This window comes from Tamandua tetradactyla, chromosome 11 (assembly GCF_023851605.1).
Source record: "Tamandua tetradactyla isolate mTamTet1 chromosome 11, mTamTet1.pri, whole genome shotgun sequence".
Taxonomy (NCBI): Eukaryota; Metazoa; Chordata; class Mammalia; order Pilosa; family Myrmecophagidae; genus Tamandua; species Tamandua tetradactyla.
In genome coordinates, this window is record NC_135337.1 from 96,472,318 (window position 1) to 96,486,445 (window position 14,128).

General features: G+C 62.9%; 1 protein-coding gene across 1 annotated transcript; it reads right to left on the reverse strand.

The window, feature by feature from the left end:
* Positions 1-4,502: 4,502 nt before the first annotated feature.
* On the reverse strand, positions 4,503-13,715 carry MAP1S (microtubule associated protein 1S). The gene is made up of 7 exons (XM_077122163.1): positions 13,586-13,715; positions 12,650-12,751; positions 11,478-11,560; positions 10,841-10,981; positions 8,311-10,564; positions 6,999-7,204; positions 4,503-6,764 (listed from the first exon to the last, which is right to left on the reverse strand). The coding sequence occupies exons 1-7, from the start codon at positions 13,713-13,715 to the stop codon at positions 6,609-6,611; spliced, it is 3,072 nt and encodes a 1,023-aa protein (XP_076978278.1). The 3' UTR covers positions 4,503-6,608.
* Between the last annotated feature and the right edge of the window lie 413 nt (positions 13,716-14,128).

The window sequence follows — 14,128 nt, forward strand, 5'->3', positions numbered from 1 at the left end:
ATTGGCTGGGCCGGAGGGGGCGCTCCTATTTTTATGCCCCTACATTTGCATATTTTAAAGCGACAGGCGCGGCACCCCACAACCTGACACCCAGTAGGTGGGGGAAGGGTGGCAGCGTTCACTGAGCCCCCACCGTGCGCCAGGCACTGAGCAGGGCACGCGATGCTCCCCACAAGCCTGGAAGCCCACGGGATTGAACCTCACTTTGGAGGTGGGGAAACTGAGGCTCAGCGAACCCACCACCCAGGGCCGGGGAGCCATCGGACCGCCAGGCCTGCCCTCCCGCCAGCGCAGCAGAGGCCGGTCCCGGGATCCCCCGCAGCTCTGCCTGTCCACGCAACCGCCCACCTGCCCACGTCCCGCACCCCACGATGGACCAGCATCCCCTCCAGCCCGCTGCTCCCCGGGACTCCTGTCCGGGTCAACTCCTGTGGCAACCGCAGGATTTGGTTTGTTCTAATAGATATTTTATTTTAGGACAGTCTTAGGTTTACAGAAGTATTGTGGTGGCCGGGGACTTCTTGCACACCCACAGGCAGGCTCCACTCCCAGTAAATGAACACCTTACATTGCTCTGGTACATTTGTGACAATAATGAACCAAAATGGGTTCGTTACTGCTAACCGATATCCGTGCTTTTCCGGGTTTCCTCAGTTTCCCCAGCCCCCTCCACTGCCCAGGACGCATGCCCCCCTCCCAGCCTCTCCTGGCTCTCGACGCCCCAGGCAGTTCCGCAGGGCGCTGGGGGCTGGCCGGTCCCACATAGGGTTCTCTTCTGCTTTTCCCTCTGCCCAGCGTGGGGCGCTCTGGGGAGGGCGCCCAGAGGGGTGGCGCCTGTCCTGGCGACCTCAGGCTCCTGTGGCCCTGGGAAGCCCTTGCACAGTGGCCGTCGGCAGTGAAACACCCACATCAATTATTCCTGTCTGGAGGTGTGTCTCCCCCCATAACCGCCTCTTTGTTCAACCCTCAGTTTTTATCAGCAGGGACTCTGCAGGGTTCTGTATTCACTGACTGGGAAGCAGCCCTATTTCTTGGTTTGCTGTGCACGGGTACTGCAGCTTTGCCGCGCGGCTCCCTCCCCTCTGGGTGGGGTTTAGCAGGGCCCAGCTGTCCTGTGTCCACCCGCCCTTCGCACACCTGCCCTTTCTCCCCGCGCCCTGGCTGCGTCCACTGCAGACGCCAGCGGGAGGCAGGGCTGGCCCAGGTGTGCCCTGTGCTGCTGGGCGCCTCTGCGGACCCGGAAGGACGCTTGCACGTGTGCAGGGCCCACACAGCTCCAGGAGGGGCATGTATGGGACCCTCTGGGCCTGCCATGGACTGCAGGTCAGCTCAGCTGGTGCCCAACGTGGCCTTTCCCACGTGTGTCCTCCCCTACCTATGCATCTGCAACCCCCCCACACACACCCACAGTGGCCCCTGGCCCCCGCCGTCTGCACCTCCCACTCCTGCAACGGCCCCTGATTCCCGCCATTCCCCCCCCCCAACTCCTGTTTACTTACTTGTTACGTGTATGTGGTTTCAGAATTATCAGCCCATACCCATGGGGCAGGGTGGCGGGTAGGGGGTTAAAGGAGCCAGCCACCTGCACCACAGTCCTAAACTCTTCCCTGGCTCAGTGCCCAGTACAAACCCCTCAGGCCTCTGGCCTTACAGTCCGGATCGTAGCCCTATCCAGCAGGGATGGTCAGCACCCCCCACCCCAGGGCCTTTGCACCTGCCGGCCAGCTGCGGAGGGCGCTATTTCTCAGCTGGACATCTGCCTTTAGCGCTCGGTTCCTATGTGGTCCCCTCGCCTGGGAAACCCTCCTCTGGCCTGCTGGGCTCCCTTCATGCCATCCTTTCTGGGGAGGGGCTGAGAAGGTGTACTGCAGCAAGCTGAGGCCCTGAGACCAGGCCACACTTCCAGGAGGTACTGCAAGACCTGGGGCCTGGACTTGCCCACAACCCTCTGCTGCTCCCTGCTCCGACTTCAGGTGAGAAGAACAGGCCAGTCTTAGATATCTCAGGAATGAGCAGGTAGGGATCCCCATAATGTATGCCCAGGTCCCCCAGAAGTCCAGGTCAATTTCTTTCTTTCCAAGATTGGGGGTGTTTTGGCTTTGCTAAAGCTGCCAGAATGCAAAGATACCAGAAATGGATCGACTTATATAAAGGGGATTTATTAAGTTACAAGTTTACAGTTCTAAGGCCTTAAAGATGTTAAACTAAAGCATCCAGGGAAAGACATCCTGACTCACGGAAGGCGGACGTCTCTCATCGTGGTGTCTGCTGGTCCTGGTTCCCAGTCCCGTGGCTTCCAGCTTCTGATGCTGTGGCTTCCTCTCTGAGCATCTGTGGGTCCCCACATAGGTCCTCCAGAGAAGAATTCTGTTTCATCTCTTAGCATCTTCTGGGGCCAGCAATTTCTTCTCTTCAAGTTCTGGCTATTTCTGTGATTCTCGCTTAGCACCCAGGCTTGTCTGTTGGCTCCAAGTGCCTGCTTTGACTCTGACCTGCCTCTCTCTCGGTGAGCTCTTTTCAAGGAGTCCAGTAAACTTATCAAGATTCCTGGAATGGGTGGAGTCACATCTCCATCTAATCAAAGGCCACCCCCAAATTGGACACGTCACATCACCACAGAAACAACCCAATCAAAGGTTCCACCTTCAACAGTAGGTCTGTCCCCACAAGTGTGGATTGGGATTGAAAGAAAGTGGCTTTTCTGGGGTGCAGAACAGTTTCAAAACAGCACAGGGGGGAATGTCCAGAGAGGTTGTTAGGTGCTTGCAGTCACCCAGCTCCTGGACAACTGGTGTGTGCCAGCAGGTGATGGCACCTACTGTGTGCAGGGTGTGGGCACCCACTGTGTGCAGGGTGTTGGCACCTACTGTGTGCAGATGATGAGCACCCACACGTGTGCAGGGATGTGGATACTCACTGTGTGCAGGGATGTGGGGCACCCACTGTGTGCTGGGTGTGGGCATCAACTATATGTGCAGGGATGTGGGCACCCACTGTGTGCGGGGTGTAGGCACCCACTGTGTGTGGGGTGTTGGCACCTACCCTGTGCAGGTGATGAGCACCCACTGTGTGCAGGGATGTGGACACCCACTGTGTGCAGCAGTGTGTGGGCAACTGTGCACGGTACCTAATGTGTTGCAGCACCTGCTGTGTGAGGAGGGTGACAGCCCCTGTCCTGAGCTCTGGGGACCCTGTGGCGACCGAGCGGGTCCTGCTGTTGGGCTCACAGGAGGGTGAAAGGCCATAAACAAGCCAGCAAGTCGGACAGAACCAGGTGGAAACACAAGAGGCGGGGGCAGTGTGGTACCAGGGAGTGGGCCATAGCCGTGGGGGCGGGGCTCCCCAAGGGGCAACAGTTGGGCCCGGGAAGGTCAGGAGCTGCCCGCACAGCCACTTCCACCCAGGGCCAGGCCGGACGCTGGGGCCTCGGGGGTGGGGTGGGGGATTGGAGGAGCACATCCCAGAAACCTGGACTGAGGACTGCCAGGCGCCACCCCCCTCCCTCCAGCCTGCACGCCACCCAGATGCTGGGTGGGGAGGCCTTTAGTGCTTGCCCAGAAGAGGGTGGCAGGGGCTCGTCCAGACAGTTGGCTGGAAGGGGGAGGGAGGGAGAGAGGACGGACAGAAAGACCAGGTGACAGGTGGGACAGGGGGACAGAGAGGAGGAGGGTGGGTGATGGACAGGCAGCGGGGGTGGAGCAGGCAGGAGGCCCAAGAGGACGGAACAGCCCACCCAAGTATGAGGTCAGCATGGCCGGAGCACAGACGAGGTTGCTAGGGTCGCTGTGGGGCGGTCTAAATCTGGCCCCACACGCCTCAACCTCACCTCCAGGGTGCCCTTAGCAGGGAAAGGTGGGGCCGAGATGGGGAGAGCCCCGGCGCTGGGCTCTGGCTTCCAGCCCAGTCCCCCACCCAACCCCGTCCCCAGCCCTGACCCTCCTGGACTATACCCGTGAGAGCCAAGTCTCTCTTCATTTTGTCAAAGAATAAGAAATTTATTCCTTATACCTGAAAACATTCTAATTCATGCCAAAAACCTGCTTTGGGGTCTCTCCTTTCCCAGAAACAAGCTCCCCGCCCCCCGGGCCCCAGGCTGTTCATGCACATTGACGAGAGCGGTCCCGCAGTGGTGCCCGTCCTACAGCCTCGCAGGCGCACCTCTGCTCCCCGCAGTGCCAGGGCAGGCCGACAGAGCCCGTGTGGCCCAGAGAGCCACAGATATTTACCATCTTGGTTTGACCCCTGCCCAAAACTAAACTAACTTTAGGGGCAACTGGCAGGAGCCATTAGTGGTTTTCACCAGTATTTCTGGTGCTGGGGTACAGCTCTGCCCATGCGGTCCGGCAGGGCCCAGGACTGGGTCTGAAAGAAGGGACCTCTTGGGGGCCCCCGAGGGACGGTGAGGAGGGTTCAGCCACACCCAGAACACCAGTCCGCCAAAATAAAACTACATCCAGATGAGGAGGCGTGCTTCCTCGGAATCTGAACCAGCTGTGCTGGTTTGAAATGATGTATGGACCCTAGAAAAGCCATGCTTTAATCCTAATCTCATTTTGTGAAGGCAGCCGTTCCTTCTAATCCCTATTCAGTACTGTATGCTTGAAATTGCAATTAGAGCGTGTTCCTGGAGATGTGACTCAATCAAGAGTGGTTGTTAAACTGGACTAAGTGGGCATGTGTCTCCACCCATTCAAGTGGGTCTGGATCAGTTCACTGGAATCCTATAAAAGAGGAAACATTTCGGAGAATAAAAGAGATTCTGAGAGAGCAGAACCATGTAGCCACGAGAAGCAGAGAGTACACAGCCAGTGACCTTTGGAGATGAAGAAGAGAAACGCCTCCTGGGGAGCTTCATAAAACAGGAAGCCAGGAGAAGAAACTAGCAGATGACACTGTGTTCGCCATGTGCCCTTCCAGATGAGTGAAAAACCCTGACCATGTTTGCCATGTGCCTTCTCACTTGAGAGAGAAACCCTGAACTTCACCGGTCTTCTTGAACCAAGGTATCTTTCTCTGGATGCCTTAGATTGGACATTTCTATAGACTTGTTATAATTGGGACATTTTCTTGGCTTTAGAACTGTAAAATAGCAAACCAGAATACCAACTGTGCTAGGAAACCTTATAACAGATTAAAAAAAGAAATTAACTTGTGATTGTTCCCAGTGGTTCTTTATATATTTTGAGGGTCTTTTATAAGGTCCATCCAAGTTTGGAACTGCTGGACCTTCTTGGTGAGTTAAAGCTCTGATTTGATGCTCCTTATTTCTAGTAACATACCAAAAAATAAAACTTTATTACTTGTATAACTGTATCAACTTTAATTTTCCAGTTTACTTTAAAAAATATTTGCCAGGTTTATCTTTTCCCATCCTTTACTTTCAACATCTTTATGTTAATATGTCTCTTGTAAACAACGTAGAACTTGAATTTAAAAAAATACAGCCTGACAACCTTCTGCCTTTTAATTGGAATTTTTGCCATTTACATTTACTGTAATTACTGGCAATTTTTATGTATATGTATTATCTCATTTTGTGCTTTCGATTTCTACCACCACCCTTACAAATGCTCTTTAGGATTCGTATTCATTCTAACTCTAATTTATCCTCCTATAGTAGTTTGAAAGTTATAAACCGTTTTTTTTTCCTCCTAGTGTTTACACTACGCATTTAACTATTCCTATTCAGCTCATGCAGATTAACATTAACCTCTCTGCAAATGATACAAATAGGAGACCCACTTACTCCACTTAGCTCTTACTTGCTGTCATCTGAGTTTCATTTTGCTTGGAGTCCCTGCTATCATCTCTTGTCTGCTTCTCTGACCCTTGGTGGGCAAGGCCAGAGGGAGTGCACAAACACAGCAGTCTGTCAACCGGCCGAGGGCCCGCCCAAGAGTCTGCGTCTGCTGGGGCAGCTGTGTTAGCTGCACATTTTGACAGCGCTTCCACAGCAGGAACTGCCTCCTGGAGACTCATCCCCAACCCTGCCGGTTGCCCAGCAGACACCCCCTCTTCTCACAGGAACATGCGCCAGGCATACAGGGCCTACCGGCTAACCCACTAACGTATCCCCTGAGCCCCTCCGCTTCGTCATTACCGCAGAGACACTTCCCCAAGTCACACACAGGCACTGAGGTCAGGACCAGATTGTCATTTTGGGGTTCGCTTTTCATCCCGCTCTGGAAGCCCCTTTCCTGCTCTCAAGTCTGTACAGAGAGCAGGAGATGAGTCTCAGTTTCTTTCTGGAGACCTCTCTGAGAGTCTGGCCTTCCGGCTGTGAGCACAGGGCATAGAGAGGACGTCTGCCCCCAAGGGCTTCCCAGGCAGTGACTTCCTGCCCCTCACAGCCACCCCCCCCAACTTCCCTGTTCCCATCCCATCTTGTCCACCCTCCCTTGCCCACTGGGCCCTGGGGCCAAGTTGAGGGGGTGTGCAGTCCACGGCAGTTATAGCTCTGGAAGCCCCCACCCCTACCCCCGCCTCAGTTTCCTGATCTGGGAAATGGAAATGAGAAGCAGGCACGCCCACCCCGCAGGGTCACAGAAGAAAGGAGGCCACAGCCAGAGGCAGGTGATTTATTTCTGGGGCAGGAGGCCCAGCAGGGGCTAGAACTCAACCTTGCAGGCAGGGAAGGTCTCGTCCTGCATGGCCACGGTGCTGTTGCTGCCCAGCACAGTGACACCCAATGCCTGCTGCTGCGCGCGCGTCTCCCGGTACCACTCACGCAGGGCGGCCGACTCAAAGGTGGGGATCAGCGTGACCTGCGGCAGCACGAGGGTGAGGGTGGGCATGGGGGCTAGAGGCTCCCCCCACCCCCGCTCCCGCAGGGCCCTCCCGCCCTCCCGGTGCCCCTCTGCTCTCTGCTCGACGGAACAGGGTCCCTGGAGGCCACGCCCAGCAGGCAGCCCCTCCGCCGCCTCGGGCTGTGCCCAAGCTGTCTGAGCCCCCGCCCCCCCCCCCCCCCCACCCCCCCCCCCACCCCCCCGGCCCCGCACCTGGAGCTCGCGATCCCACCGTGCCTTGCCGGCCAGCAGCCCATCCAGGACGCCCCGCATGGCCTCCTCTTTGTCCTGGTCCTGGCCGCTGATGACATAGCAAAGCGCACGCACCCGCGCGAAAAACTCCTCGCCCACGAGGCGTGCGCTGCGCCCGCCGGGCAGGTAAGCCAGGTCGAGGTAGACCGGGTGGCCGGGGGTGGTGCCTGTGGGGAGGGAGACGCTTCAGCCGCGGGGGCGCCAGATGCGCACACCCTCTCCCACCCTCCCCAGATAAACTGCAAGGCCAGGCCTGGCTCGGGGCCCAGCCCAGGGTGGCGGGGAGGGCACTGGGGATGGTCAACGCCCACGGCTTGTGTGCAATGCCAGCCCCCAGCCTCGGTTTCCCGGATCTGCAGGCGTCCGGGCAGGAGTCTGCCTGCCCCTTCCCCCTCAGGAGGGCGCAGCCCAGCCCGTGAGCCTGCGGGGACTGCAGAACTGGGAACCGCTGTGGAACCGGCTGAGGCCGAGCAGGAGGCCCCACATGGGTGAGGCCGAGACTCCTGGAATCAGGGTCTGAACGGGCCCTGGGTGCCACCCCCTGCCCATCCCTCTGGAGCCCCCTGGGGACTCTCTCTGCTCTGACCTGGAGACTTGCATTGACTCAGACAGCAGCAAGGAAAATGCAGACCTGGGAAATCTAGACCTGGGCACCAGGCGGTGAGGAAGGGAGCTTGGAAGGCTCGGCCCACGGATCCTACCTCCTGACCCCCCAGACCCCCCATGGCCCTGGGCCGCGCTGACCCATGCCAAGGCTGTGTGCAGCAAGTAAGCCGGGTGGGCTGGACATACGCCAGGGCCCCAGACCTGAGGACAGACGGCAAGCCAACACCGCTGGCATGGGCCAGGGCTGGACAGTACTTGGCGCTCCAGGAGAGGCCTGTGGGCAGCTCTCGGCTGGCGCTTGGGGATCAGGGCCGCAAACTGTCAAGGGCTCACGGGTCTAAGCTGAAGGCGGCAGCATGGCTGGGCCGAACCCACCATCCCCTGCTCTGGAATGTGGGTCCCTGCTGGGCAGCAGTACGTACATGGCCGGCCCCCAGGAAAAGCCTGCGTCACCCACGTGGGAAACAAAGCGCATCAACTGTGATGCCTGGGGGCGGCCCCCAAGTCCCCTCTGGGCTAGGCTATGCTTTCCCCCTTCACTGGCCTTGCTGTGCCATCACAGTCCCTGTCCTAACCCTGAGGCCCAGAGAGGGCAGGTGCCAAGGCCAAGGGCACACAGCCACCGGGTCCTGACCCCCATCCAGTACTCACAGCCCCGGACACTCACCTGGCGCGCCTCGTGTGGCCGCCTTGGGTACAGAGGGCTTCCTAGACAGGGCTGCCCGGCTGCCCTTGTCACTGGGCTCACCCCGGGCGCTGAGGGGCCGCCCAGCCCTGTCCCCGCCAGCCGGCCCTTTGCTTTTAGCCACTGGAGGGGCTTTGGGGCCACTGGTGCTCGGCCCTGAGCGTGCCACGGGCTTGCGGGCGCGGCAGAGGCTCTCTGGCGGCCGGGTATGCTCGGGTGGCAGAATCTCAGGGTCTACCATGCAGATGCCGGGAGAGGCAGGCAGCGGGGGTGGGTCCTGCAGTGGGCTGGGCAGTGGGTCGCGCTGGCGAGGCCCCCCGAAGCGCTCGGTGTCCTCGTCAGAATCCACTGGGCCGGGCACAGTGGGCAGGGGCTCCGAGTCAGACAAGGTGGGCAGGGACTCGCTGACAGAGGTGGGGGGCGTCTCCTCGGGGCCCGGTACCCCAGTGCGCTCCTGGGACCGGGCGCTGCTGCCATTGGAGCCTCCAGGGGAGGCTGCAGGGGGGCCCTTGCGGTGCTCGAACTCGCAGGGTGACACTAAGCATAGGTCCACATCGTGCGGGGAGGCCGAGCGGCGCACCCGGGGGCCCCGAAGCGGGAGGCCGGGCGGCAGCACCTGCTCGGAGGAAGCCGACAGGGACTCGTCCACCTCGGTGGAGTGCGGCGAGCCCACCTCGGCCGGCAGCGAGGGCGTGGTCACGGTGGGGGAGGCGTCGGGCACCGGCTCCCCTGTGTGCAGTGGGCTCAGCGACAGGCGCCGGGTACTTTCGGTCGTGCCGCGCCGGGGCCCGGGTGGCGAGGGCGAGTGTGCCTGCGGGGGGCTAGTGGCCGCCAGCGGCTCCTGTGTCTTCTCGGGGCTGGCCCCCTCCTGGCCGTGTTCCAGGTGGGGCGGGGGTGCTGGTGGGGCCAAGGGTGAGGCGCCGGATGCTGGAGCAGGGCTGCTGTCTGCGCAGCGGAATGTGGGGTGGCTGCGCGGCCCGTCCTCAGCGATGCCGGGCGCCCTCCGGGGCTGGGCGGCCAACCGGGACCCCGCCTCCTTGGGATCTGGCGCAGCTGACGTCACGCGCCGCGCGTCCCGGGACTGCAGCCGGAGGGCGCCAGGCCTGGGCTCTCTCTTGGCCTCTCGAGGCCCGGGAGTGGGGGCTTCCTTCCGGGGCACACCGGGGCGCTCCGGGCCGGGCCTGGCGGGGGCGGGGCGGCCGTCGCGCCGCAGGCTGTCGCGGGAACCCAGGCTCTCCCTGCTCCCGGCCCGCGGCGGCGTCTCCAGGTCGCGGGGCGTCACCACGGGCTCCCGCAGGAAGCGCAGGTGCTGCAGGCGCGCCAAGCCCTCGAGCAGGCGGGCGGGCGGCGTGCAGCCTGGGAAGAGCACGCGCACCACCTTCTCGGCGGGGCCCGCGGGGTGCCACACCAGCAGGGCGCACGCCGAGCCCTGCGCCGCGTCTGCCTCGCCGCTGCCGCCCGCCGCGGGGTGCAGCACGTGCAGGTCCAGCCGGCCCACGCCCAGCTTCTGGAACAGCACGGTCGGTTGCGGCGGCGGCGGCCCGCGGCTAAGGGGCAGGGGCGCCATGCCCAGGCGGCCCAGCAGGCCCAGAGCCAGCCCCAGCTCGTCCTGGCCACGCACCAGCCGCGACTCGGTCGCCGGCGCGGCGGACGCGCGCGCGTTGAGGAAGACGACGCCCAGGTCCGGCGAGACGAGGCTGCGCAGCGCGGCCTCCCCCACCGGCCCCGCGGCCTCCCCGGTCGCCGCCTCGCGCTCTGCCACCTTGCGCCGCAGCAGGCTGTTGAGGCCCGGCAGGCTGTCGGCGCCCGCGTGGGTCACCAGCAGCGCGTCCACGCGGTCCAGATGCCGCACCAGCTTCCAGAAGCTAGACCTGGGGCTCGAGCCGCCGTTGACCAGCACCGTGAATCCATTGACAGCGAAGAAGGCAGCGTCCCCCAGGCCGCCGGGGAAGACGTAGCAGCAGGGCCGGGCGATCTTGAGGAAGCCCACGGCAGCCGGCGGCTCCAGCAACTCGAATGGGGACGGCGGCTCCAGAGCCTCAGCCACATACTGCAGGAACTCGCGCAGGCCCTCCGAGGCCGGCAGCTGCACTGGCGGGTTCAGCCGGAGCTGGAGCCAGCCCTGCAAGCCAGGCACTTCGGGATCCAGCCGGCTCCAGCCGCCAAAGGTCGGGCAGGTGATGGTGAGCGTGGGTGGGGTGGGGAACTGGGGCCCGGAGGCCAGGAGCTCCCTGATCTGCAGTGGGAGGGCAGGTTAGGGGACTCCCGGGCTGGTGGGCCCAGCCAAATCCAAACTGCATGGGCCACCCCCCACCACTCCCATTCTGCCCTGCACCCTCCACCCCCCACCTCGGCCCCTGCCATCGCCCCCATCTCCCTGCCTCCCCAAGCAGACTGCGAACCCAGAGGGGTGGACCCAATCCAGGGCCACCCCATCCCCCAGGGGGGCACTGACTTAGGGTGAACTTCTGTGGACCAGGAGGGCACAGGGAGACAGGTGGGGGCCCCTCACCTCCTTATCCTCCAGGATCTGGAGGAAGTGGTGGGATGAGAAGCCCCCGGTCTGTAGCAGCAGCTCCCCTGTCTCCTCCAAGCAGGGCCCTGCCAGCACCAGCAGCTTGTGAGGGGCGGGGTCCAGCAGAAGGTTCCGGAGCTGCAGAGGGGCGCAGTATTAGGGTACGTGCCCCACGAAGGCATCCAGCCCCATCATTCCCTCCGTCCCCACCCTGTGTGGAGAAAGCAGTCTCTGGACCTCCAAACCCCACCCCCCAGCAAACTCCTGCTCATCCTACAAAGGCCCTGCTCCTCCTTAGCTCCTTCCGACCCAGTACTGATGTTCTCTCCCCCGGACCACAAGCTCTCAAGGTAGCAGAAGGAGTGAACCTGGGAAAGGTGTCCAGTGGCTGCCCAGGGCTGTCCCTCTAAGAGGCCAGATGCCCACAGCTGGGGGCCTGGATAAGCACGTCTAGCCAAGGGGGCTGGGAGCTAATGCTGGTCAGGTCTGGCCTGTGTTAGAGAACTGCCTTTACCCCCTGGGGGAGGCTGGGTGGGGCCATCAGGGCTGCTTCCTGGGAGTAGGGAGAGGATCTGGGGCAGAGCAAGGTGGGGGCCCAGGATGGGGTCCTGGCAGCCCACCCGCATGTCCTCACCTCCTCACACAGGGACTTGTCGGCCGCGTTGAGGAGCACCAGGGCCTCCAGGGCGTCCCCACGGTGGTGCAGGCTTCGCTGGCCTATGGGGGAGCCGGGCCATGGGCAGGGGCCACCGGGAACACCCGGTTAATGAGCCCCCCCCCCCCACAGGAGGGCTGCAGGTGGGGATGAGGCTGGACCCCAGCCCCAGAGTCAGGTCAGGACCCCCACCCTGTGCCTCTACCGGGAAATGGGGTCCCCACACTGGAGGGCCACCCCTAACCTAAGGACACAGAATGACAGACACACGGAAAGATGGCCACTCTGTGCACCTTCACCCTGGCCTTCTGGGTCCCGGGACTGTGGTGAGTGTCTGTTGTTTGAAACCCCTGAGGGGGCCACTTGCCCCCATTTGAGGTGCCAGGGAAGGGCCCGAGGCAGAGGCCCCAGGGGAGGGAGGTGGCATAGAAGGGAGCGAGGGCAGCAGCCGATAGGGGCTGCAGGACATCAGGAGCCACGAAAGTGGTGAGTCCAAGCCCTGGTCTGTGTCCCCAGAGCCCGGGCATGATCCTCGCGGGCCAGGCCAAGGCTGGAGCTGTGTCCAGTTGGCACCACCCACCTGCCCCTAGCTCCTGCACACCATGCGCACTTATCACGTGTGGACACAGCCCGCTCACAGGTGGGAAACCGAGGTACCGCCTGGGTACACAGCCCTGCAACCCACAGGCGGACCGAATGCCCAGCCTCACCCCTGCAAGGGTTCAGGAAGCAGCTGGGATGGGGCTGCGGTCACTTCCTTCCCTGCCCAGAGGCAGGAGTGACTCAGCTGGAGCCTCTGGGCAACACGTGGGCCCCAGTGGGCAGCCCCCGGCCTCTACTATGCTCCTCCTTGGCTCCCCACTGCTGAGCACCTACTGTATACCAGGCCCTGTGTGAAGCAGACCAGGTCCTGCCCCTGCAGGGCCCACACTCAGCCCCAGGGGCCACCAATCAACTGGATAAGCCCTTCCCGCTGCATCTCAGCCACAGGCCCCCTCCTCTCCTCCGGGCCCTCACACCTCGGTTTCCTCATCTGTAAACGGGGGCCTTGGGGTGTCTGAGGATGGAGGGGGCCCTATGGGGGCTCCTATCCCGTTGTTCTCACATCTGGCACCCCGGAGGAGCTGGGGCAGGCAGGGACCCCTCCTCACCTTTCACGATGCTGGAGAAGGTGGCTGAGTGCCGGGACACAAAGATCTTCAGTTGCTCATCCAGGCTGCAGATGCTGGGGTCCACGTCCCAGGAACGGAGGCCTGGGGGACGGGGTGAGGGTCAACCGGTATCCCAGGCCCCCTCCTCCACCTACCCTGCAGTGCCATGGGCCCCTGCCCAGACTCAGCATTTCAGACTCAGATGTGGCCCTCTCCCCTGCCTCCTCTCCCCTGCCTCCTCTTCCCCTCCACCCCACCAGGCCTGGGCTTGGCCACAGCCCTTTGGGGCCCACCTGTCACTGTACCCCATACCCTCTACCCAGCCAAGAGCTCAGCACAGGTGCTCCGGACACCTCGCCAGGTGTGCACCGCCCCTCTGTTGTACAGGAGGCCCCGGGAGGGGGCGCGACATCGCTCCCAGCCCCCGTGCAGTTTCACGGCACCAGTGCCAGGATAGCAGGTGAACCCTACAGGTGTACCCGTGACTCATCTGCCGGCTGCCAGGTCCCGCAGGCCTCCGGCCCACGCCCCAATTAGCAGTCCCCGCAGCAGCCAGGGAGGAAAAGAGCGCCCTGCGGGCTCCAGGCCCGCCGCCCTAGCTGCTCTCGGTCCAGGCCGGGATTCCCAGCTGCCCACCAGGCCCCGACGTTGTCCCCACCCCGCCGCGGCCGAGTGGGTCCTGCGCTGCAGGCGAGGCGGCCTGAGCCGGGTGGGCGCCCGGGCCCCTGGCGGACCGCGGGGTCCGGGGCGCTGGGCGGCTGGGGGCTGGGACCGGCGGCGCACACGCGCTCCCCGGGAGGGCCTCGGCGGGGCGCGGGGACAAGGCCCAGGCTGCCTGATCGCGCGGGTCGCAGGCCCCGGGCGTGGCCCCCACGGCCGTGTCCGCCTCCCCCAGCCACGTCCCCCCGCGCCCGCGTCCCCGCCCGAGGGCCCGACCTCGCTCCAGCTCGTCCAGCACGTAGGCCAGCAGTCCCGGGCGCCCGCACTCGCCGCCCACCACGAGCAGCAGCGAGCTCGGCGCCACCGCCGCCACCCCGGGCCCCGCCGCCGCCGCCGCCGCCGCCATCTTCGCGCGGCCCCGAACCCCGAGCGCCGCTCCGCCCCGCCCCCCCTCGCGTGACATCACCCACGACCAATCGGACGCGGCGCTCCGCGCGCAAGTCCCGCCCCTTAAAGGCGCCGGACGGGTGGGTTGCAGCCCCCGCTCTGCCCGGAAGTGCCCCCACCTTGCCCCTTTGTCTGCCCCCTCCTGGGCCTTCGAGGTTGTGGGGAGCTGGGGATGGGGCGCCGCTAAAGGGGCTGGCCGGCTCTGGGTCTCCGCCTTGTGCCGCCCACCTGACCGTTCATTCGTTCATGCGTGTATTGATTCAGCAAGCATTGGCCCTGTGGCTGCCGCGTGCCAGACAGAGTCCCTGCCCTCGGAAACTCACATCACATCACTGTGGGATAATCAGAACCCAGCCTAGATGCTCCCAGCCC